Raw genomic sequence first — 25,272 nt, 5'->3', positions numbered from 1 at the left:
ATAGTGGCTGTCTACTCCAGTATTAAAAGTTTCGATTAGTGAAGCATTTTAGCAATAAAAATATGCAGTCAATCAACTATAGACAAATTTGACTGAGATTCGTGATATCAAGGCCGTGATGTGATCGTTATTGAGTTACATGATCCATGTTGATCGTCAGTTTTCTTCCAATGGCTAAACCACAGACCTCATATCTCTGCTAATCAGTGTAGGTTATATTAAACTTTCTGTGTTATGAAGAACCAACCAGCCAAATCAGCTATGAGGAATTCAAACAGGAACAAATTTCGATTTGAAAGAAAATATTTTTAAACATCGCACAAAACTGTACTTAATGCTTTAATAAAGAGACCCATTGCAAAATTAAATTAGAATGTAACAGCAATACTAGAAATAGAAACCTCCTGGTTTATTTTCTTACTATTAGGAAATTCAAATTTCAGCACATTTATATACATTTATATTCTTTATAGTAATAACTCAATATTCTGACTATTCATTAGATGAAAATAGTTTTGCAATTGCACCCTTCTCCACTACCCAACTTCTGCCTGGCCTATGGTGTTCAAGCACTAAACACTTGTTCCTTATCCAGACAAATAAGAGTAATACATATTGGTATGCCATGATCCCATCAGACTGAAATGCATGAAAGACAATAATAATAAACACTTAAAATACAAAAAAAGTATACATCTCAGAATGCTTTGTGTGTGCTTTAAGATTGCCATCTATTCTCAGTCTCAACTGATGTAAAAGACTGTCTATTTCCCCTGCTAGATGAAACATGATTTTCTATAACTTTAATGCTGACATTAAGTGATCAGTATTGATGGAAATTTCCAGAGCAGATGTGTGTGCATATCTTCAAGGATTGCTTGTTTCTCATATCTTGACCTGTCTCCTGCTTATCGCGTGTACCAAGGCCGCTTTCTCTCGCAAGTTTTGGGAAGACAGTCTTAATTCCAGAACTCAACCTTGCTCCATTTTTTGTAACATGGTGTGTTTTTCTTATCTTTTCACACAAAAAGGAGGTTTTGGTGGGGCTTAGATGCAAACCAAGGCAGATCAATTGTTTGCTCCCGCTTGCAACTGAAGACGCCACTTAAAGCCTTTAAATTGAACAAATTAATGTGGTCTTTATTTTAACAAGAGTGACTTCGCGGTAAAGAACCGTGAAAGGGGCATCCAGACTCAACAATTTCTTTGAGAATCTACTGACACTTAAGTAATTCTGAATCGCCATCATCTTCTTCCCTCTGAAACGCGACTGAACGGACTTTGAGGTTTTGGACTGTGAATCATAATCCAGGTAGATGTAGCACAAGTCTAACAGATGCTGAGGACATGATACTGCATTATCCTCAGTGTTGCAGTTTTTGTCAGAAACTCCGCCTAATATCACAGAAAACAGGTTAACATCTGGTACTGCTCTCTTGGTCTTCATCGCCCATGTGTGTGGGGAAAATGAACTGAAATTCTGAAGTGCGCTGACCTTTAGGGAACCTAGCCGTGGCTGTTTGTTCAGTATGGATTTGACTGCTTTCAAACACAATCAGACTACCACTTGAGTATCTGTAGCTAAAAGTGCAGGCTTGTATCTGGAGTTTGATTAATAAGCAAAATAGAGCTAAATGACGCTGAAAAACAGAGAGCAGGAACCTCGAGTGTTCAGATAGTGTGCCATTAGTGTCTCATGTTTCAAAACCTCCTCTCTGTCTCTTCCTTCAGGTTATTTTCCTTTGTTTGCTTTATCTTTCAATGGCGCTGTTTCCTCATGGACTCATTAATAGATTCATCAGCAGTGACGAGAATAACTTTACCCGTACTCTGAAATGAACTTGAAAAAACAAAAACAAAATCTTAAGACTAGGAAACATTACATGTATTTGTTATTTAAAGTTGGTGGATCATGGGTCTGGGGAGAGGCACTGCTTCAAAATGCCAAAATAAGAAAAAGGTCCAAGAGACAAAAATAATAGAAAATAGGCAATTTATTAAAAATAACACCGTATTTAAACCAAACAGGCTGATTAAAGTTTAAAGCCATAGCCTTAAAAGTTACTAACTTTCGACTGAGGACTTTGTCTGAGCCTTTAATGACTGGGTCTTCAACAGGAAAACACTGTAGTTTACAACAACAGTTTGATGTGATCTTTTGGATCACCCTGCATGTTCCCCTGATTCTTTTGTTCTCTCTACAGTTTACATTTTTGGCCCATCACTCAGAATCTTCAATTGTGAAACTGATGTTTGTGAAGTGTTCTGAGAGCACTTGCTTGTGCGCCTCAACAATCCTAAAACATTCAACGCACAGAAAGACTTTTTATCTTTGTTCTTTAGTCTGTAACACTTTATAATTTACTGATGACAATGACATGGAAAGCCGTATTTTTGTACAGATTTTAAACTTTATACTATGATCTACATTTGATCAGCTGGATGAACAGCCTGGTTTGAGTTAAATGTAGTTTTCCATTAATTGCATTTTTTGTCTCCTGGTTCTTTTTTTTTTTTCTTTTTGCATTTTGCAGCAGTACTTATAACCTAAGTACAGGATCCACCAGTGTGATATATGCCCTGAACCAAATCTGAAGAATCCATATAATACACACACACACATTAAGATGATGGAATTGTTTACAAACACAGCCTCTTCACTTCCTATGTAAATTAATGGGCTGGAGTCATGTTAAATAACTGATTATTGTGGGATGTATGTATTTATTTGTTTATATTTCATTTAAGTTAGCTTTTATCTGAACATATGTAACATTTTGAATGACCTGAGGGGTGGGAGTACATTGATCCAATTTTAACCCAAACATTAATTAAGATGGTTGTTTTTGTGAAACTAACACTTGTTTTACTCATGCCTCTGTTTAGATAATTTAGACGCTTGCATATCATGACTTTACCAGAGCTGAGGAAGATCTCTTTACACAGAAACGGCAATAAACATATCTTGTGTGCACATCACTAACAGCACCATCAGCAGACACAGGATAATGAGATAATGACATTTCCAAAACAAATATACAACACTGATTTTAGCATATTTGGGGCAAATTCACAAAATGTTCACATGTTCAGTGTTTCAAGTACCTAGTTTTACCAGTTTTCTAGCTTATGTACACTGACCATACGTGCCATTTTTTTGTGGCTGCCATCCTTTGCCAGGATTTTGCTTTGATATAAAGTACATTGAGAGCATTTTAAAAACATTAGGAACTGATGTCATACACCAATTGGTCTGCACACAAAACAAAACCAAAACCTAGATATTTTAGAAAAAAATCCTGCCAGGACGATCTTGAGAAAATGGCTCTTATAGTCAAGCTGAGCTAAAGATGCTTTCACACTTGATGCCAATGCTTGGTCTTGACTTGATGATCTGTGCTACAATACAACAAAAATTAAAAGTGCTTCACAAGTGGCATCATAAGCCCCCAGGCAGTATTTTAATGTGATAAAACAGTGCCGAGACAAAACATTTTAAGTGTTTTTACAGGTCTTTGATATATATTGATATTTACTTAAAGGTCTCCATATGGTGCAATTCTGTTACCTCTTTGTTTGGATTGTTACAAGCTGCTGACAAGCCATAAGGTTTGGCAGGGGTTTATTTTATAACACTGCTCACAAATGCTTATGCAAAGAAAGAAGCACTAACACTCTACAGTTGTAAGGATAGGCTCAGTTCTCTCCAGCTGCCGGATGCTGGAGACCCTGGGCCCTACTGGCACGTGCCACTGGTCTAAAAGAGGTTTGTCTGAGGCAACACTTAAAAATATATAATATAATATACATCAAAAGAGAACATGCCAAAGACCAACCCAAACTTGGTCTAAAGTCTAAACACTGAACAAGGTTTTTTTACATTTCCAGTGGAATTTTTTTTTAAATTAAACCACAAACACATTGCATTACACAAAATATACATAATCAATAAGGTGTTTACTGTTTCACTTTTTAATATCTGCATTTTATTACATTTATTACTACTTTTATATGCAATCAGTTAAAGTAATCAAGGTCAGTGGAGAATAACAGCGCTTTGTTTTGCAGGGGGTGTTCCTATAAGAGGTGACATCACATGAAAGCATCACAAATCCAAATAATCGTTTAGAGCTACTGAAATTTAAAACTGCTGTCAAAGACATGATTAGCTGGATGCATTAGTCATTGAATTTTTTGTATTATCACATTCCCATTACATTTTGTAAAACAAAATACTGTACCTGGAAACATTTGATCTTCGAACGGAGTGCACATACTGCTGGTCTACTGTGGCTGTGACTAGTGATGCTGATACTCACATTAGTAATTCTCTGCCAGGGGGGCCAGTCCTTGAGGGTCACATTATTTAACCTCAGTATCCACGTAAACTATAAGGAATACAAAGAACCGCAAATACAACATTGCAAAGATACCGCAGTAGAGATCAGTAGAGGAGATCAAAATAGTGGACACCCTCAAATAAACTCGATTTGAAAGTCCTACTCTTTTGATTATGACCTGATGTAGCCCTGCCCCTTCAGCTCTGCACTTGCTGCCTTCTGCCTCCCTACACCAAAGCAGCTGCAATAATCTGTTCTTAATGCCATCTAAGTCTGTTTGGTCCAATAGTGAAAAGCGGCTTTAGATACACTCCTGGAGCTTGAATAAATCTTTGAATAAATACATTTTCTTTTTTTGCGTGATTCCTATTGTTTAGCATATTATCACACTCTGGTGTTTAAACCAAATAAACTGCAGTGACAAGTTATTTCCTTTCACCTCTACTCTATCTTCATTGCTGACTGTCAACTTAGCAAGACGGAATGAACGGTAGATTTGGTAGAGGTTCCTGAGCAGGCTCTGAGATATATACAGAGAGACTGATTACACGTAAACATTGCCAGCATGGAGGTTCCAGGTGGCTGTAGAGGAAAATAAAATATAACACAAAAGAGACAAAAAAATGCTGTAGGAGACATTGTGCCATGTGATTATATACATATATATACATATAATGGATATTGTCTATCAAATTCATTTGACATCACTAGCTAGAAGACATCACTAGAATACAGATAAGCATTTTAGTTAGCCTGTTAAATTATCATTTGTGCTTACTCATCACTTTTCTTTCTGTCTTTTCCTCTCTCGCCCAACTTGTACGCAGTTGGAATCAATGAAGGTGAGTCATAGTGGGAGTCAACCGTTATTTATGTAGCTCTTTAACAAAAAAACAAATTGTGTCAATTTTCAAATATAATTCATCAATGAATTCTGTGATGTCATCATCCAGCACAGTTAGTGATCTGGTGCAATCAAGCCAATGATTGTTACTGGCAATTCTATAGTACAAAAACGCGAAAATAGAAATGTAACAACCATAGTCTGGCAGACTGAGAGCCAGAGCACCTGGACATCTCACATATATAGTGTGGGCCAATGCTAAACGCACTCTGTGCAAAACTGTTGCTAACTATGGCACTAACTATTTGTGAGATACATAAAGCAGACTGCCCACACCTAAACAGGCTGGATGTTATAAGTGGGTGCTGGGTGGGTAATATAGGAGTTTTTGGAGCAGACCTGACCTGGGGTGGTGCCACTCTTCATAGTCTAGAAACATCTAGAAATACCTCATAACTAGGGCTCCAGGTCTGGAAGCAGACAGACTGGCTAAAACTAACTGCCCACAGAAGCCTTCACGCCACAGAAGTCGGGCAAATCTGAAAATATTATGACAATCTTTCTACCTATATATTATTACTGTATCTGTTCCCTAAACTACAAAAATCCAAAATCTAGGGCTGGATGATATGGTGAAAAATTTATATCACAATATATTTCTAATTTCAGTCTATATAATTTGATATCGAGTATGAACACTTATTTAACTGCCTTACCATCGATCAAACTGCCTTTTAAGCACACTTCCCAAATAAAATGATAAAGTTAAAATATATTTACTGTTTTGCTGTACTTTGGGATTAAATAAATACAGCCTTGGTGAACAAAAGATTAAAAAGAAATCTTACTGTTCAAAACTTTTGCTTTATCAGTTAAAAATGAAAATGTCTTCACTTAAATGAATCAAATGCAACAAATAAAATCAAATGTGTGGGAAACACTGGTAATGTATACAAAAATATTGGATGTGTGTTTAAAAATCATACCACTGTATAAGTAAATAATTATATCGAACACATACTGATATTAAATTATTGTCCAGCCCCTACTAAAACCCATTTTAAAAAAGTATGAATTTGGTAAAGTAAGAACTGATGTTCGACAAAAACAAAAAACTGTATAATATAGATAAATCATGAAGCTCTGCTCGATGAGCATTAAATATTGTAAAATTATCATAATTTGAATGGAGATATTGGGCTCCCAGTAGTGATGTGAATATTATGTACCAAATTTAAAAAAATAAAAATAAAATAAAATAAATAAAAATCATTAGCTGACCTCAAATAAAAATGATTATTAAAATATACCATCATGTAATTTTTAATCCAGGCTATTATTATTTTGACATTTAAATACTTATGTATGGCAGAAGACAAGTTGAATAATTTTGTTATATATTAATCAAAAGCTAAATTATAGTACATTTGTTTTGATTATTAAGTTTCAGTTGTCTTACTGCAATAATTGTTAAATTATTTGTCAATGGCAAGGTGCTCTGAACTGATAAATAATACTAAATAAAGAAAAAGTGCAAGATGCACTTTTAGTATGAACAGGATTATAATGCTTCAGCTAGAGTGATGTTATAGAGAATTTATAGAAAAGTAGCTAATTTAGTTATTTATAGTATAAAATATAAAATATTTAAAATACTTTCATTAAAAAGAGATTTATATATTTTTTAAGTCTCTCTTATGTAAAATATTAAAATATTAAAATAGCTATTCTAAATAAAATGTTATATTGACAATTTCATTGAATAAATTGAGGAACAGATTACAGATCCCCATAAAATTTATATAGATAAAGATTTATATGCAAGACATGTATATATATATATATATATATATATATATATATATATATATATATATATATATATATATATATATATAGTCCTACAAAATAAAAGATCACAAGAAAGTTACAATTGTACTCTCAATTGTAAGTTTGCTTTGGATAAAAGTGTCTGCAAAATGACTAAATGTAAATGTAAGAAAGTCTCACTCTTACTATTATAAATGGGTTTGAATGGGTTGCAGAAAGAAGGTGTCGAGGTGAGGTTGCCCAGAGCAGCAGTCACGTGGGCGTAATAGGTGTCCTCCATATCAGAAAATGCTTCTGTGAGATTGCATTGCAGAGGGAATGTTACCTTTTCACACTCCTTCACCACCAAGTCTCCCCACTGTCAACAAAGAACAGAATCAGAATTAGAATAAGCATGGTATAGGGCAAAATCATCTAAACAGAATCAAACCTTACATTTAAAATTTTACCAATTTAATGAATTTTAAAACTGAGCTTGCATTTCCAGCATGTTCTGATGAGTTTTCATATGTATTTTTATGGAACTACCATACATTTACTTACGTCTGTATACGTACAATAGTGACATGTAAACATAATATTGACATATTGACAGCATCTAAAATTTAAATTCGTAACATATGGCGCATTTACAGAATACTAAAATAGTTTAATTATCATTTAGAATATATTGTATTCAGTTGTCATAGGACTTCTGTGTGCTGCTTTCTCCTTTCGAAGAATGGTTTTAAAAAGTTGCAACACTTTACATCCTTAAAATTAACATTTCTGTAATTGTTTAAGCATTGCTTGCAATGTAGTTTTTATTTTATTTGCTGTGGAACACAAATGGCATGTTGTGACTGATAATAGAACAATAAAATATACAACATAAAAAGATCACAAACATTATTAATTTTGTGAGCTAAAATCCAAATCTATGTTCATATGTTTGAAGTGATAAGGGACTTAAATTTTGCTCTGTTACTCACTCAAAACTAATTTATCCTACCAGGATCGAACTCATCGTCGTTTGGACTTTTGGTATACCTCTTCTGGGATTGTTGCAATACATAAATTATAGTAATTTCATCTATCATGTATTACTTTATACTGTACATTTTTCTAAACATTTTTTTAAGAGTAACCAAAATTACTTATGACATTTTGATTTGTGTGAAATGTGTGAAAACAGTACATCACATACTTGAGCGCATGCCGCACGACTGTATAGTGGACACCCATCAGAGAGCCTGGCCCCATTTTCCAGGACAACAAGTGGACAAAATATTGTGAAGACAGGACCAGATGTACAGGAGCAGGTATTTCCATGCACAATCCTTAAGAGGTAAAAATTAAAACTTTTAGATAGACTTAAGAAATACAGTATCATTTTAAATTTCATATACATAGGAATATACATACACATATTTGTTTGTTTTTTACCTTTATTGCAAAACACAGCTGCATAATGCCTTTAAAGTATGTAATTGCATTGTTAGTTCATTAATCTATGTCTTGAGAAATAAAGCTGAACACATATTTTAAAAAAACAAGCAGAGTGGACAAGAAAAGATCTGATGATGTCTTAAGAAAATACAAGGAGTATTTCTTGTGATTCATAAGTGAGTCTGTTTCTATCAAAGAGTACAACGTCCTGGTGAAAGAGAAAAAGCTGGAAAACATTGACGTCTGTAAACTAAAATGAGCACATTCAGGATTGAATAGTCATGGGAATGCTTAATAAAGAACTGTGAATTAATGTCTGATCTTATGTTGGTTCAGACTCTTCACAGAACTAGCAGGGGAGAAGTGCACTTTCAGAACAGGAGATTTTAACGATGAAGCTTGTCTTCAGTATAACTTGATTGTATGTTCAGTTCTGCAACATAAACTTCACAATCTTATTTACTTATTGAAAATGTACATTTTCAAAAATAAAATGGTGCATCTAAATAAATTAGAATGTTCTGGAAAAGTATAGTTCACATTTTAATTTAACTCAAATTGTGACTTCTGTGTATTAAAAAAATACAATGCATACAGACTGAAGTAATTTAAGTATTTGGTTCATTTAATTGTGTTGATATTGGCTCATAATTAACAAAAACCCACAAATTCTCTGAAATTAGAATATGGTGACATGTCAATGAATTAATCAACTCAAAACACCTGCCTTCAATGTGGTCTCTCAGTTTGTTTCACTAGGCTACACAATCATAGGAAAGACTGCTGATCTGACAGTAGTCCAGAAGACAATCATTGACACCTTTCACAAGGAGGGTAAGACACAAACATTGCCATAGAAGCTGGCTGTTTACAGAATGCTACATCCAACCAAGCCTGTTAACAGAAAGTTGAGTGGAAGGGAAAAGTGTGGAAGAAAAAGATGCACAACCAACCGAGAGAACCGCAGTCTTATGAGGATTGTCAAGCAAATATCGATTCAAGAATTTGAGTGGATGGAATGAACTGAGGAATGAACTGAGGCAGGGGTCAAGTCATCAAGAGTCACCCCACATAGACGTGTGAAGGAATTTGCTACAGTTGTTGTATTTGTCTTGTTAAGCCACTCCTGAACCACATCTTACCTAGGTTAAGGAGAAAGAACTGGACTATTGCCCAATGGTAATTGGAAAATCAAGGCCTAGAGTCTAGAGGAAGGTAGAGAAGCTCATAGCCCACAAAAAAAAAATGAATTTTCTCAGTTCTGTTCACTTTACCTAAACAATTCATGTTGAATTAATGCCATTGTGGCTATTTTTCATTTCAATGTGATTGCATTATGTTAAACTAACTTAAAACTGTCACTCATTGGTTTAACTTAAACTTTTCATTTTAATTGTACACGTTTCAATCACTTAGCTCAGTGAAACTGTTATGACTGAATTACAAAATATGTAATAACTTATACAATATTTATGCTTTATTTTAAATATTTTTATTTATTAATTTATAACTTGACTATAATTATAGAAGTGCAATTAAATGGTTATTGGTGTTTGTTATTTGTCTTAACTTGCTGTTATTTGAAAGACAGTGTATTATATCCATTTAAAGGGCATTTGGTTTGTGTTGAATAAGAAAGTACACATTAGTCTATTAGTATGTCTAGTGACAAAATAAAGCTAATGTGTTTAATAATCAACATTTATTGTGCACATGTAGCAAAAGCTTGACATAAATGAAAATTTAATTTAAAAAAATTAAGGCCTTTACTGTTGTTCACTCTGGTCTAATATCTATTTTCTAAGTTTTGAAAAATAAAGCACATAAAATTATTCATACATACTAATTTAAAAGAACTTTAATTTGGAAGGAAGAAACTAGAAGAGAACTTTTCCGTATGCAAACATATTAAACACTAAGAACAATACTCTGGTAAAAATAATAAAGAAAATCATGCAATTACTTAATAATAATGGACTTAGAATATAGACACCCATAATATACACCTAGTCTGAAATCACTTCACACTCCAGGCGCATCAGGTGGCGGTATGCACCCAAAAAGTTTGTATCACGACCACCAGTAAATCCATAGAAGAGGATGAAGAAGAAACTAGATAATCAAACTGATACAAATAATGTTGAGAAAAAGCAATTGCACATATAAAATGTGTGTTTTTATAAAGTCAGTCAAAACATCCTGAGAATAAACGACATTCTCAACCTAAAGGAAGCGGAAATTTGCTGTGACGCAATTTTGCATATCTAAGCGGCAACAATCATAAAATAGCGTCTGAAAGAGATCGTCGCGGCCGCTACATTAACTGAAAATAAGCTTAAAAAGAACAGGTACGTGTTCATCGTTTTCCATCCATGTAATTAGAAACAATATCAAACTTTTCCATAATGGCAGTTGATACTAATGTTATTATGACCAAAATGCTACGATTTTAAGCCTAAATGAGATGGCGCGTCAGAAACTGTATTAAACAGCAAACAGACAAGTAACTGTTAACTTCACTCATCTATTCATTTACATCAATGTAATTAGAAACAATATTAGATAACATTTTTATTATATTTGGTTGAACGTAATGTATTTATGGCAGATTGCATGATTTTAAGGTGGAAACTGAATTAAACAGCAAAGGAACTTTTCCGTCCATTTGCATCAGTGTGATTAGAAATAATTTTAGCCAACTGTTTTATTATATCGACTGATACGTAAGAATTCGCGACAGAATCCATGATTTTTATGCGTGAAAGAGATCACCTTTCTAAATTATGTCTTGTGTGACTTGAAAATGTATTAATTTATTGGTATTATTGTTAATTTTAGCATCTCACTCTTATTGGTACATGCTAATTTTCTTTATTGTCCCTAGTGTACCTGCATTAATGTTAAGAGGAGTGTGTCCTCAAAGCCTTGTTTGTCTACCTAAATGAGGATCCTGACAATCTCATCAAAGGAGTACATGGTATGATTACCTAAATATTTTGACAATATTTTTTGTGTATAACAATAAATGTTATATTATTATTATTATTATTATTATTATTATTAATGTACTTTGTTCTGTTTATAGATGTTGATATATTTTCTTTTAACACTGAAACTGCCCTCAAAGAGAGATGGTAATAGGCATTTTTGTCATCAGATGTGAAGGAGGTGAAGAATGTGAAGATGAACCTGCAGATGTTGGAGTAGTTATTGGAAGAGTTACAGCACTAGAAGGGCTTGTAATGTAACTTAGGGTGTTGCATTGCTGATTGTGCTAATATATGCCTTGAATCTAAGTTATCCGAAAGAGCTTTGATACACCTTTTGCAAAAGTTTCCTGGAGCCTGATGGACACAAACTCTCCACCAAAGTTCAAAAGCGCTCCAAGACCAAGCAACAAAGTGATGATATTTCAGATCAGTATCTAGTCTTGTGTGAACTCCATATGGCTAAAACCGTCAACTCTGCACCTGGTTACAAGTATGGTAGAACCACTTGATGATGTAACTAACTATGCACTCTCTTTTTTTCTGGAACTTTAGATAAAGAAAACAATCTGACTCTGTAGTATAATGAAAACACTCGCACTCCTAAAGAGAGCAGCCCGGAAAATGGAGCGCAGGTGCAGAAAAAACTAAATTAGAAGTATTATTTCATATTGCCTGATGGGAGAAAGTATACGATTGTATAGAAAAACATAAAGTAGATCTGATTATTTTTCATCTCTTTTAAAAGAAAACAAAGACAACCCCCGTATTTTTTCAATACACTGACTAAATTAACGAAAATAAAGTGACAACAGGTACTTAAATTCCCCAGAGTATAGCAGTAATGAACTACTTTTACTTCCAACACAACAATTATGCTTTTTTCTATTTGTTCCAGGGCTAAAAGCAATGCAGAAGCTTATGCTGTGAAGACTGAACTTTGTCCAGGTATGCACTTTCCAAAATGTTTTGAACATATATAAATGTTGAGGATGAACGACTGAAGAATATGCTGGGTTTGCTTTTGTTGGTTTTTATTTTAACAGCATAATTGAGAGTCAATTTTAGCCTTCTATTATACAGGTCCTTCTCAAAAAAATTGCATATTGTGATAAAGTTCATTATTTTCTGTAATGTACTGGTAAACATTAGACTTTCATATATTTTAGATTCATTACACACAACCAAGTAGTTCAAGCCTTTTATTGTTTTAATATTGATGATTTTGGCATACAGCTCCATGAAAACCCAAAATTCCTATCTCAAAAAATGTGCATATTTCATCCGACCAATAAAAGAAAAGTGTTTTAATACAAAAAAGTCAACCTTCAAATAATTATGTTCAGTTATGCACTCAATACTTGGTTGGGAATCCTTTTTGCAGAAATGACTGCTTCAATGTGGCGTGGCATGGAGGCAATCAGCCTGTGCTTTTCTGTTGGTGTTATGAAGGCCCAGGATGCTTCGATGCGACCTTAAGCTCATCCAGAGTGTTGGATCTTGCATCTCTCAACTTCCTCTTCACAATATCCCACAGATTCTTTATGGGGTTCAGGTCAGGAGAGTTGGCAGGCCAATTGAGCACAATAATACCATGGTCAGTAAACCATTTACCAGTGGTTTTGGCACTATGAGCAGGTGCCAGGTCAGGTTGAAAACTGAAATCTTCATCTCCATAAAGCTTTTCAGCAGATGGAAGCATGAAGTAGCTAGCTGCATTGACCCTGCCCTTGATAAAACACAGTGGACCAACACCAGCAGCTGACATGACACCCCAGACCATCACTGACTGTGGGTACTTAACACTGGACTTCAGGCATTTGGCATTTCCCTCTCCCCAGTCTTCCTCCAGACTCTGGCACCTTGATTCCCGAAAGTACTTTGGACTACTGAGCAACAGTCCAGTGCTGCTTCTCTGTAGCCCAGGTCAGGCGCTTCTGCCGCTGTTTCTAGTTCAAAGTGGCTTGACCTGGGAATGCGGCACCTGTAGCCCATTTCCTACACACGCCTGTACACGCGGTGGTTCTGGATGTTTCTACTCCAGACTCAGTCCACTGCTTCCGCAGGTCCCCAAGGTCTGGAATCGGCCCTTCTCCACAATCTTCCTCAGGGTCCGGTCACCTCTTCGTTGTGCAGCGTTTTCTGCCACACATTTTCCCTTCTCACAGACTTCCCACTGAGGTGCCTTGATACAGCACTCTGAAACAGCCTATTCGTTCAGAAATTTCTTTCTGTGTCAAACCCTCTTGCTTGAGGGTGTCAATGATGGCCTTCTGGACAGCAGTCAGGTCGGCAGTCTTAACCATGATTGCGGTTTTTATTCATGAACCAGGCTGGGGTTTTTAAAAGCCTCAGGAATCTTTTGTAGGTGTTTAGAGTTTATTAGTTGATTCAGATGATTAGGTTAAAAGCTCGTTTAGAGAACCTTTTCATGATATGCTAATTATTTGAGTGCATAACTGAACATAATTAATTGAAGGTTGACTTTTTTTTGTATTAAAACACTTTTCTTTTATTGGTCGAAAGAAATATGCACATTTTGAGATAGGAATTTTGGAGTTTTCATGAGCTGTATGCCAAAATCATCAATATTAAAACAATAAAGAGGCTTGAACTACTCTCAGTTGTGTGTAATGAATCTAAATGTATGAAAGTATAGAAGGACCTGTATAGTGATGGTTCTCTTGCTTCTCTATACAGACTTTGAATTGGAGATGTCCTAAAGGCTGCTAAAGCAAGTCTCAATCCAGTATGATGTAGAGTGTCCAACATTTTAATTATTTCATTTATTATTAAGTATTTTTGGAACATCCATAGATTATACTTCCATAGTCAATTTTGACCGAACTAATGTCCTAAGGAGTCTCAAAAGTACTTTATAATCTAAACAATTCCCCATTTAATCTTTGCAAGAACTTTTATAATATCTATTGCTTTAAAGCATCTATTTTGTAACATTTGTTATATATGGAATAAAAGACAATTTCTTATCAAAAGATCTTTGTCTCTTTTACAACTTTTATTGGTTCTCTTTCTAAAATAACTCTGGATCTAAGTGTATAGATCTCAGAAGGCAAAAATGCATACATACAGTTTTTTGTTTAGAGAATTTAAAATAATTTCGTACCGACCAGTCATACATTTTATTTATACACATTTGTAACTGTCTCTCAATTATGTTTCATGTTTTTCCCTTTCTAACAAATACACGCATCATCTACATACAGACTATGAAATATGTTTGGTCCAATAGCACTCACAATACAATTAATTTTATTATTAAAAGGTTACTGAAAGTATAATTCCTTAGGGCACTCCTGATTCTTGTAAATGCAATTCTGATAAAAAAATATCATATCTCCATGTCTCCAGCTTTTTTAAATCGAAGAATACTGCAACTACATGTGCTTTTTTTAAAAAGCCATTGCATACTAATAGATTCCAATCTTATAAGATGGTCATACTTTTCCCTTGTCTAAATCCTCACTGATATTTACTGATCTTTTGATCTTCTTCTAAAACCCACACCAGTCGATCATTTATCATTCGATTTCCATGGTTTTACATAAGGCAAGTAATTAAGGCTATTGGTCAATAATTATTCAAATCAGTAGGATCTTTTCCTGGTTTAGGTATTGGTATAAAGTTGCTTTCCAATGAACAGGTACTTCTCCTGATTTCCATATGTGATTGAAAATATTCAAGAGAATCATTAAAACCTTGTGAGGTAGATGCTTCAAAAACTGGTAATGAATTTTACCTGGCCCAACGGTGGTGTCGTTGGATTTTTTAATGGCTTTCAAGAAGTTCCTGTATTGTAAAAGATTGATTTTCCAAAGACCATATCCCAAACTTTTTTTGTTGGTGTCAGTGACGTCAAATTTGATACATATTTTTTCCAACTTTGCCTCTTTATTTCTTTAAGAATTATTTGTGCTTTTGTGCTCTGGTAAGGTTTTCTGTTGGGTGTTTTTGTCCCCAAAATCTTCAAATTGACCCCAAAGACTTAGTGAATTACAGACCAATCTATCAGTTAGTAGCAGTAAATGAGGAGGTATCATATCGATCACAACTGAAATGTGGAGTACCTCAAGGCTCAGTACTAGCACTGTTACTTTTCACACTTTACATGTTACCTCTGGGAGATATTATCAGGAGACATGGTGTTAGCTTTCACTGTTATGCTGATGATACTTATTTTATTGCGGCCCAGTGATATACACCAGAATGCATAGTCGATATAAAAAAAACTAGATGATGAATAACTTCTTAATGCTAAATTCCAAAAAACTGAGGTGCTAATTATTGGATCTAAAAACCCCACATGTAATAATCTAGAACACAGTCTTGATGGATGCTCTGTTAATTCTTCATTATCAGTTAGGAACCTAGGTGTGCTGTTTGATAGCAATCTTTCCTTCGAAAACTATGTTTCAAGCATTTGTAGAACAGTTTTTCCATCTCAAAAATACATCCAAATTACGACCTATGCTCTCAACGTCAAATGCAGAAATGTTAATTAATGCGTTTATGACCTCGAAGTTAGATTATTGTAATGCATTATTGGGTGGTTGTCTGCTCGCTCATTATACATAACTATCATTGTATTCTCCTATTTTATACTGTTCAGTGCTTTAATAAAATCTGTATTGTTAAAAGTGTTGTATAAAAAGTTGAATTACTGAAATAAATGAACGTCATTCCAATTTATTGAGATGCGCTTGTAACTTCTTAGAATCTTAGTATGAGTGCAGTTTATGATGATTGTGTCTGTGTCCAAATATACATTTTCAGAGGCAAAAATGTAAATGGACAACTAAATATAACCATAAATAAAATGTACACTAAGATTTTGTTGAAAAAAAAAACAAAACAAAACAATACATATTTAATCAAAATAAAGAAGATAATGAGTTTTTTTTTAGTGGGTTTGCGATGAAAAAAACATTTTACATAGTGCCCTTAAGTCACTATAATTTTTTTCATCTAATATCACTAATCAACAAATTTTAAATTGTAACAGCAAGCATTTAAACAGCAAAGATAAATATAATAGCATACTTACCGTGTGAAACAAAGCAATGGTTGTTAGTATCCTTGGTATTACATACATTTTGCAATGCTTGCGTGATTTTGATCAATCAGTTGTTTCTCATCTGTTCTCCCAGAGACATCCTGTGATTTATTTTCCTCAGATTTGTTTTCCCCTTTCTCACATAATGCTTTTTAAATACTGATACATTGTATACTCTTTTTTTTAAATTGCAAAAATAATTCGGAGCCGATTCACACTCTTTCATTTTCTGTTATATAATTTCCGGTAATGTCTTCCTGTTGTTTTACAGTTTGAGCAGAGATGGTCTAAATTTCAGGAGATGTCAACATGCGCGGCTTTACTATCGGAGAAACCGTAACGGTCAACTTAAATCATTAGCGTAATTACAGCCTTAACGTCATTAATGCAAAAAACGATTTTATCATAGTTTACGAAAAAGCAACTACGTAGTTTAGTTTACGTTGTTTAGTGGATCCCAACCATGTCCCTAGCGGCCAGATGTAGTTAAAATTAATACATCGATTAAAGAATGCAGTCTCCTCCGCAACGAGCTGCTTTAAAATAGCTTTTGTTTGACGACATCATGGGCGTGGTTTGTTCGCAAGATCAGGAGCATGCGCAGTTCACGCGCCCTGTCAGCCATAAAATAAGAAATGAAACAACATAAAATAATCAGACGCTGTTGCTCAAAGACAGCAGATATACAATGACTATTGATGGTACATTTATTGAAATTAGTAAAATTATTACTTTTTGTAATGTACAATATATGTTACATATACAGCCCAGAAAAAAAAGAAAAAAAAAAAGAATCTTTTTCTAAAACAGAATTAAAAACATGACGTTTGTATTTACATCTTGTTCCATGTCAAATTACATTAACAAAGTGTCCTGTGTGGTTAAGTGATTGCGAAGCCACACATTTTAGCCATTATTCGACCCGTTTTTTATACATTACAATACAATATTGTTGTTGTTAGTATTATTATTATTATTATTATGAAATGTATATACATATACAAGAGGAATTTATGGCAAATCAGTCTAAATCTGTGAATGTTTGCTGAATTTACTACTGCAAGAACATGGTGTAATAGATTAGGGGTTGTCTCAAGGACACCTGGCTAAATTTTTTGTTTTTTTGTTACATTTAGTGAGAGAATAAGAATGTTTTAGTATAAAAATAAATCAAATAAAACATTTTAATTATTTTAGTGTCTTTGACAAGCACCAGATAATAGCACACAGTATGTTTAATGATTTAATAAAAGTTAATACTGTCAGATGTAGCCTTTTCTAAATTTCTTTTAGGGAGTAAATTACTTGAGAGAGACTGAAATGTTAAGTAAATGTAGGAAGACCTCAAGAAAAATCACATGCTGAAGTCTGTAAATTAAGTTAAACAGATGTTCCACTCTCACTGAATCTGAGCGGTCAATGAGGAGAGGAAAGAGAAATCAACACATGACAGATTACATTCCATACTACATTAGTCCAACAGCATCACACCTGGGCTGTCAGCCTTCCAGGACCAAACAACAGGTATGCCAAAGTTCTGTTAATGTACAATTCTCAGTTGATTTTTAATACCATCATTAATTCAGGGCACATTGTCTAAAAGACAACCTTTCATTATCAGAAATTATGCTGTTCACTTTCACAGTTACACACCTAGTTAAGAGTCTTTCTCAAGGACACCTCATTGTATTGAAGAGGAATCAGCACAGCTAAAATCTAATACACATTTATTGCAGAAATTATTTTACTGACATAAGATTACTGTAGATTATGTGCAATCCTGTTTCATTATATCTTAAATTTAGATATAGGACCATAAAGACAAAAAACAAGTTTTAATATTTATATTCTCTTCCCTCAGATGCTGGAGCCCAAACACTACAGACGATGGCAGACCTGAAACACACTCCAGGAAGAGCTGGGAGTGGTGGATAGAATATTGAGCCATAAACATCTTTCACAGACTCTAAAAACATGTTAGCCATAATCCAGGATTTTTGTTGTTTACTTGTTTGAGTAATGAGCACTTCTATATCCATGCATCAATGGTGGAACACATGAATCACACTTTGTGGACCAAGGAAATGAGAGTAAACATTTTGACGACTCTAAAAATAGATACATATGTGTGATCCTGTACTGTTATTTTCTTGTTTACAAAAAAATGCCCCTCTAACATGAATGTAAAACAGTTTTTTTCTTGTTTAAATGGTAGCTGTTTAATAAATGGAAGACATTGTAATAAATGTAAAAATGTAATATTCACAATAAAATGTACTAAATTAGAACACTCTTCTTCCTTAAGTACACAAATAATGTGTTCTTGTTTGTGACCTTATAGACGTCATGGTAGGACTGCACCGATTTTTGACCTTTTTAAAGTTTAGATGTATAAAGACATAATTAAATGCCTTTACGATGTTTATGTGAAGGCTTGTGAACATAAATCAATGCACTAAACTAACGCAAAATGGGCATCTAAGAGATGATACATTTAGACGTCCTGGGACGTGCAAAAAAGACGTGTAATTTACGGCCAGAAGACTTCTTTTCAACGGTCATTAAACGTCCAAATTTTGGCTGGGCGAATATTTTAATTTAGTTCTCTTATACACACGTAACCTATTATTTATTTATTTGTTTGTCAATGAATTTCACATGAACCGTTTCTGCCTGGCAGTGTTGCCAAGTTATTATTTTAATATTGTTTCCTCGATATGTTTTTTTTTTTTTTTTTATGTCCGAGGGTTGAAACGACCCCAGTAGTGTGATATGTATCCCGGAATTAGACTTTTATCAAGGGGATCCACCTTTAAAAGCAACTGGGCTAGTTTTAGTATAGTTTCCAGTAGCATTTGGGCGGGTTTTATTGTGAAAAGCTGGCAACCATGCTGTCAAGTTCGCTTGAAGCACGTGTTTTCCAGTAATGACGTTGGGAAAGCAGTCTTGACAACTTCCTTAAACGTTTGTTCAAGTACATAATGTATTTAACTTAAGTTTTGTGCGCTTTCGTTGACAAAAATAGGATATAACATCACGGATTTACAGGTACTGTTTACAGCTTTTTTAATGTGTTTACGTGAGCGTTCATAAAGTGAGCTAACCTGTGTTACGTTTCAGTAGTCGCACAAAGGAATTTTTTAAAATAAAAATTAATTGATTTGCAAAGGCAATGTATTTGGGGAAAATAGAGGTCACTTTAATACTACTGTGTTTAACACTTTTTTATTTCGTGTGTATTTTGTATTTTTTTTCCGATTTTTAAAGCAATATGGCGTTACTGTGGTACATTGATATTATAGGTGTGGTATGGTTGTTTAATGTAGTATATAGCTACAATTATCATAATTGTACATGATGCACCAATATATTGATGAATTTCATGGAGCGACATAATGCAAAAGTCCATGTTTTCTTTTTAAAGTAGCGTTAAACTACTAGTGTTTTAAAAGTAGTGTTTTCATCTTCCTTCACAGATCTTGTCAGTCACCATGGTGTAGGGTGACTTATGAATTGTGAATTTTGAAGAACCCATCCAATAAAGGTATTTATATTGAACTTCTTTGAATGTAATGTGTACAAGAAAATACTTTTTTTCTAATGGGAACACCTGCGATCTAGTTGATGAAAGGCACCCTTTGTACAGTATTTCGCTTGTGATCCTTAGGTTCATCAATTTAAATACATACCATAAGGGCATTTTTAAATGATTAAGATTTATCAATCTTAATTATCTTTTTAAATCCAAATATCCTTATAGGTATATTAAATATGTAAAACAAACCATACAGTCAAAATGGCAACTACCCTAGTCATTATAATGAATTTATATTTTAACTGAATAATATCAATCATTTTTATTTATATAGCGCTTTTAACAACACAGGTTGCATCAAAGCACTGTACAGTATAAAGTAGAAGAATACAATGACGGATGTATAATAACGAGAGTGAACAATTTGTTATTAAATGCAGAGACGGTCTCTGTAATCAATTCGATGATAATCACTAGAAGTTAAGTGTCCCCAACAAAGCAAGCCAGAGGCAACAGCGGCAAGAAACCAAAACCCCATCCATACAGAATGGAAAAAAAAAACCTTGGGAGAAACCAGACTCAGTTGGGGCCAGTTCTCCTCTGACCGGACGCCCAGCACTTAACTTCCAGTTCAATGACGTTATTGCAATGATTAATATTGCAGCTGTGCCATATAGTTACAATAGAAATTATTAAACACTGCTATTAAATATTAAATAATTTAGCAAAAATTTAAATAAATTAATTAAACAGAACTTTGAACTGAATTATGGGCTGGTGGTGATGTTTGAGATTTTATTGGTAATCGCCTGTTTCAGATTAACAGTAATTAAGATTTGTGTGTGAAATCTGCTTACATTTTAAATTAGCTAAATTCAATATATGCTATCTGATTAGGAACAGATTATATATAATCTAGAAAGTGTGCAAAAAGAGATTTCTTTTATAATCTTTAAAATAGAATGGAAAGGGTATATTGTTGAGTATGGTGTCCCATACTCTGAATTCACTGGTAAATCTCTATGAGCTTTTTCAGACACAAATGCCAGTTAACAAACACAGCCATACAGGTGCTGGTCATATAATTAGAATATCATCAAAAAGTTGATTTATTTCACAAATTCCATTGTTTTAATTTTGGTGATTATAGCTGACAACTAATGAAAACCCCAAATTCAGTATTTCAGAAAATTAGAATACTGTGAAAAGGTTCAATATTGAAGACCTGGTGCCACTCTCTAATTAGCTAATTAACTCAAAACACCTGCAAAGGCCCTTTAAATGGTCTCTCAGTCTAGTTCTACAGAACCTAGTTCTAAAGAGAGGTGAGGCACAGAATCCACGTTGCGTGAGGTCCAGTGTAAAGTTTCCACATCAGTGATGGTATGGGGTGCCATGTCATCTGCTGGTGTTTTCTAGGTCTAAGGTCAATGCAGCTGTATACCAGGAAATTTTATAGTACTTCCTGCTGCTGATCAACTTTATGTAGATGCAGATTTAATTTTCCAACAGCACTTGATACCTGCACGCAGTGCCAAAGCTACCAGTACCTGGTTTAAAGACTGGCCTGTTTGCCCAGCATAAAGCTAGAGCACACATTATGCTTGTCACAAAGTATTGCCAGTTTCCCTGCCTTACCAAGTGTTTCTCTTATGATTATTCTAATTTCTTGTGTATGAACTTGCCTGTTTATCCTATATCCGAATATCTTGTTATGCCGTGTATGGCTAGCCAGTGCTCCAGCAGTTTTCTAGTCTTTCATCAATGAAATTTTCAAAGACATTCTGAACAAAACGCGTGGTGACTTACATTGACGACATTTTGGTTTATTCCAAAACGGAGGCAGAACACATCAGCCATGTCGAGACTGTACTCTCCAGACTGCTCTAAAACCAGCTCTATGTCAAAGCGAAGAAATGTGAGTTTCATGTTTCAAAGTCTTCATCCCTGGGATACGATATAAGGCATCAGGGTGTCAAAATTGTTTTACCGTAGATTCATTAGAGGTTACAGTACTGTCACTGCCCCTTTAACCTCCCTGCTCAAAGGAAAGCCAACCAAGCTTCAATGGAAGGATTCTGCTACTACAGCATTCTATAACCTAAAGGAGAGATTCACCACAGCTTCCTTTCTCAAACTCCCGGACCCAGTTGTCCATTCGTTGTGGAGGTGGATGCCTCCGACTGTGAAATTGGAGCAGTGCTTTCTCAGAGACAGCCAACCAGGCAAACTATTTCCATGCACTTTCTTTTTTAGGAAGTTTACAGCAGCCAAAAGAAATTATGATGTGGGTAACAAAGAACTCTTGTCCATGAAAGCAGCAATCAAAAAGCTGCGTCTCTGGCTAAAGGAGCCGTACACCCATTCCAGGTGATCACAGACCATAAGAATCTTAAATATATAAAAGGTGCTAAACGTTAGACTCTCTGTCAAGCCAGGTGGGCTTTGTTCTTTACCAGATTTCAGTTAACGGTTACTTATCGACCAGGCAGCAAAAACAGCAAGGCTGTTGATTTATCACGCCGCCATGATCTTTTTCTGGAGCATGAGGTACCTGATTCTATTCTACCTCCCACTGTGATATTAGCTCCAGTTTCTTGGGATTCAACAGGAACAACAGGCAGAACCAGCCCCTGCACAGTGCCCACCTGGAAAGTACCAGAGAATTCTCAGCACATAGAGACTCTTTCACTTAAATATCACACTATAGAGACTGTGTCTGTTGCCCAAATTAGAATACACAGAGAACGTTCAAACCAAATTAAAAGCAATAATTTAATTGATGTTCAACAAATAAAAAACTATTTATAATACAAAGAAGCAAATGGTAAAACTTGGCTTGCTGAATATTAGATCCCTTTCTACAAAAGCACTTTTTATATAAATGATTTGATCAAACATCAGAACCTCTGTTTGACAGAAACCTGGATAAAACCAGATGAATTTATTACTTTAAATTAGTCTACCCTCCAAAATTACTGCTATAAAAATGAGCCATGTTTAAAAGGTAAAGGGGGAGTGTTACAATTTATTACAATATTCTCAGTACTTCTCATGGGGCATGTTTTAAGTATAACTCATTTGAAGTTTTGATGCTGCGTATAACATTATCTAGAGAAACACATGCTAAACACGTGATAAATCCCTGTCATGTTTTTACTGGCTACTGTATACAGGCCACCAGGGCACAGCACAGATTTTGTTAAAGAATGTGCTGATTTTCTAACTGAGTTAGCTAGTTGCTGCAGAGACCTTGCTTTTGATCACAGACAAGCTACTTAAATGAACCATCCGCAAATCTGAACGGAATGTTGCATAGCTTGTCAATGATCTATGGCTCTGTGTTTCAGCTGGCACTTCATTTAAAAACAGGTGATGAAGATTTAATAATCTTCATGACCTGCTAATCAAAGAACAGGCTTTACTGATATTAATTGTATATCACTATATATATATATATAGTATACATGAAAAGATCTGGAGCGGACAAAGTAAAATTGGTAAAACACGGTTTAATCACACTGAGTCAGACTCAGCACTGCATCAGTCTCTCTAAAAAAGTCTGCATCATACTGTCTTGTTTAAAAATGAATTTGTGGTAAAGCAAACAAAGAAGGCGGTGTTTAGCCACACCGTTACCTTATAAATTGGTGCATTCCATGGTTGTTTTTTTTTTACAAGAACGGTTTGAATTTTGAAACTCATGATGCTTTAATACATTGACCTGTTGTATGTCAAAAGATCAAAGGAAATGTAATTTCTCAGTTCATGACCCCTTTAAAGAGTTTGGAGTGTGAAAGAAAAAAAAGTTTATATATTTTAATGCTTTTAAAGTATTGAAATGTGTGATGTAGGACTGTGCAATTAATCTAATTTGATTATCATGCACATCTCATAATCAAATTAAATTATAATGTGGCTTCCGATCTACCTGCTGAATGTGTCTATGTTTGCAAAATCATTTGTGATCTAGCGCCACCTAGTGAAAAAGAGTATTTAATACATAGTTGTAGTTGTTGTATATTTCATCAATCTTTGCAAATAGCCTTTCCTAAATATGTGCTAGTCAGCAAGTTCAGTAGCTAAATTTTACAGTTTCAAGAATGGATCATCACCTCGAGAGGGCGGATTCTGCAGAGCTCATTAGCATTTAAAGAGACATGCACAGAAGCTTGTTGCTCTGAACAGAGCTGTTTTCTGACAAGGTGAAAGGGTTGTTTTTTTACCCTACCATTGAGAAATTTTTTATCAAAGTATGTTATAGACTTTTTCTTAAGACTCTATATAAACTCAGAAAAAGGAAGTCCACGTCAACGTTACAATACAGGTTTTAGGGTCTTTTTTCCCCTCTTTTCCTGGTGGCTCATCTGAATGATTTCTGTTTTGTACTTTTATTTCAGTGTGAGGTTGCTACTATTTGTGACTTATGATCAACAGTCAAGATGAGGACAACAGGGCAGCTTCTCTTCATGTCTTTCTACTTTACAGGTATGATTGGGATGGGGGGTCTTTTGTCTAAAAGTCTTTATGGTATTTAACCATGAACTGGATACTGTGCTCATAAATAAGCCACAGACGCTTCTATTCTCACACAACCACACACACACACACACATATGCACAAGCATATAATTGTTGGAAAAATGTATATGTGTGGTGGGTATTTTTGATAATTTATTGGCAAAACAAAGGTAAAAGATAAACACTGTTTGTTTGTGATATGTGTCATATGTCTGTATGATTTTCTTCTAGTGCTTCAGACAATCCCTGCTCCTGTCAACTTTACAATATTGTCACACAATTTCAAGCACATTTTGCAGTGGAGCCCTGGAATAAATTCTCCTCCAGGGACTGTTTTCAGTGTGAATCAAAGGTCAGTTTTTATGTTCAAAAAAGCAAACAACTGCAGTTTAATTGAGATTAATTGTTATGAAAAAATAAATAAACTACAGTTTCAGTTTGTAAATATATCTAGGTTGTTTTGATACACCAACACATCTAGCAACTAGCTTTGGTCAGGGCACCAGATAAGTGAATTTTGAGGTTTTTTTTTTTATTTTTTATAAACTGTTTCACTTGGTTGTTTCCGGACATTGTTTAGTTACAATGGAAGGATGCACAACAAAATCAACAAAAATCTGTCAAATCACTCCCAGTTATATTATAAGGACTAGTTTGTACCGGATACTCCTTTCCTAGGCCTACAGTCCAGATAAGAAACATTGAATGGGAGTT

General features: G+C 34.5%; 1 protein-coding gene, 1 long non-coding RNA gene and 1 pseudogene across 2 annotated transcripts in view; all 3 read left to right on the top strand.

Annotated features, from left to right (window-relative positions):
* The window catches only part of LOC122351661, a 326,230-nt pseudogene that overhangs the window by 57,218 nt on the left and 243,740 nt on the right, over positions 1-25,272 (top strand).
* LOC122351668 lies at positions 12,035-14,258 on the top strand. Its single transcript, XR_006251787.1, has 3 exons — positions 12,035-12,064; positions 12,328-12,377; positions 14,130-14,258. It is a non-coding gene; the product is annotated as an uncharacterized LOC122351668 (long non-coding RNA).
* The window catches only part of crfb1 (cytokine receptor family member b1), a 52,466-nt gene continuing 51,632 nt past the window's right edge, over positions 24,439-25,272 (top strand). Inside the window, 2 exon segments of the mRNA XM_043248873.1 lie at positions 24,439-24,526; positions 24,790-24,910. Coding sequence (XP_043104808.1) covers positions 24,481-24,526; positions 24,790-24,910 — 167 coding nt within the window. The 5' untranslated portion in view covers positions 24,439-24,480.

The sequence above is a fragment of the Puntigrus tetrazona genome, chromosome 9 (genome assembly GCF_018831695.1).
Source record: "Puntigrus tetrazona isolate hp1 chromosome 9, ASM1883169v1, whole genome shotgun sequence".
NCBI classification, from domain to species: Eukaryota; Metazoa; Chordata; class Actinopteri; order Cypriniformes; family Cyprinidae; genus Puntigrus; species Puntigrus tetrazona.
The sequence above is the reverse complement of the archived record's forward strand: the minus strand, read 5'-3'. Positions and strand labels throughout refer to the sequence as shown.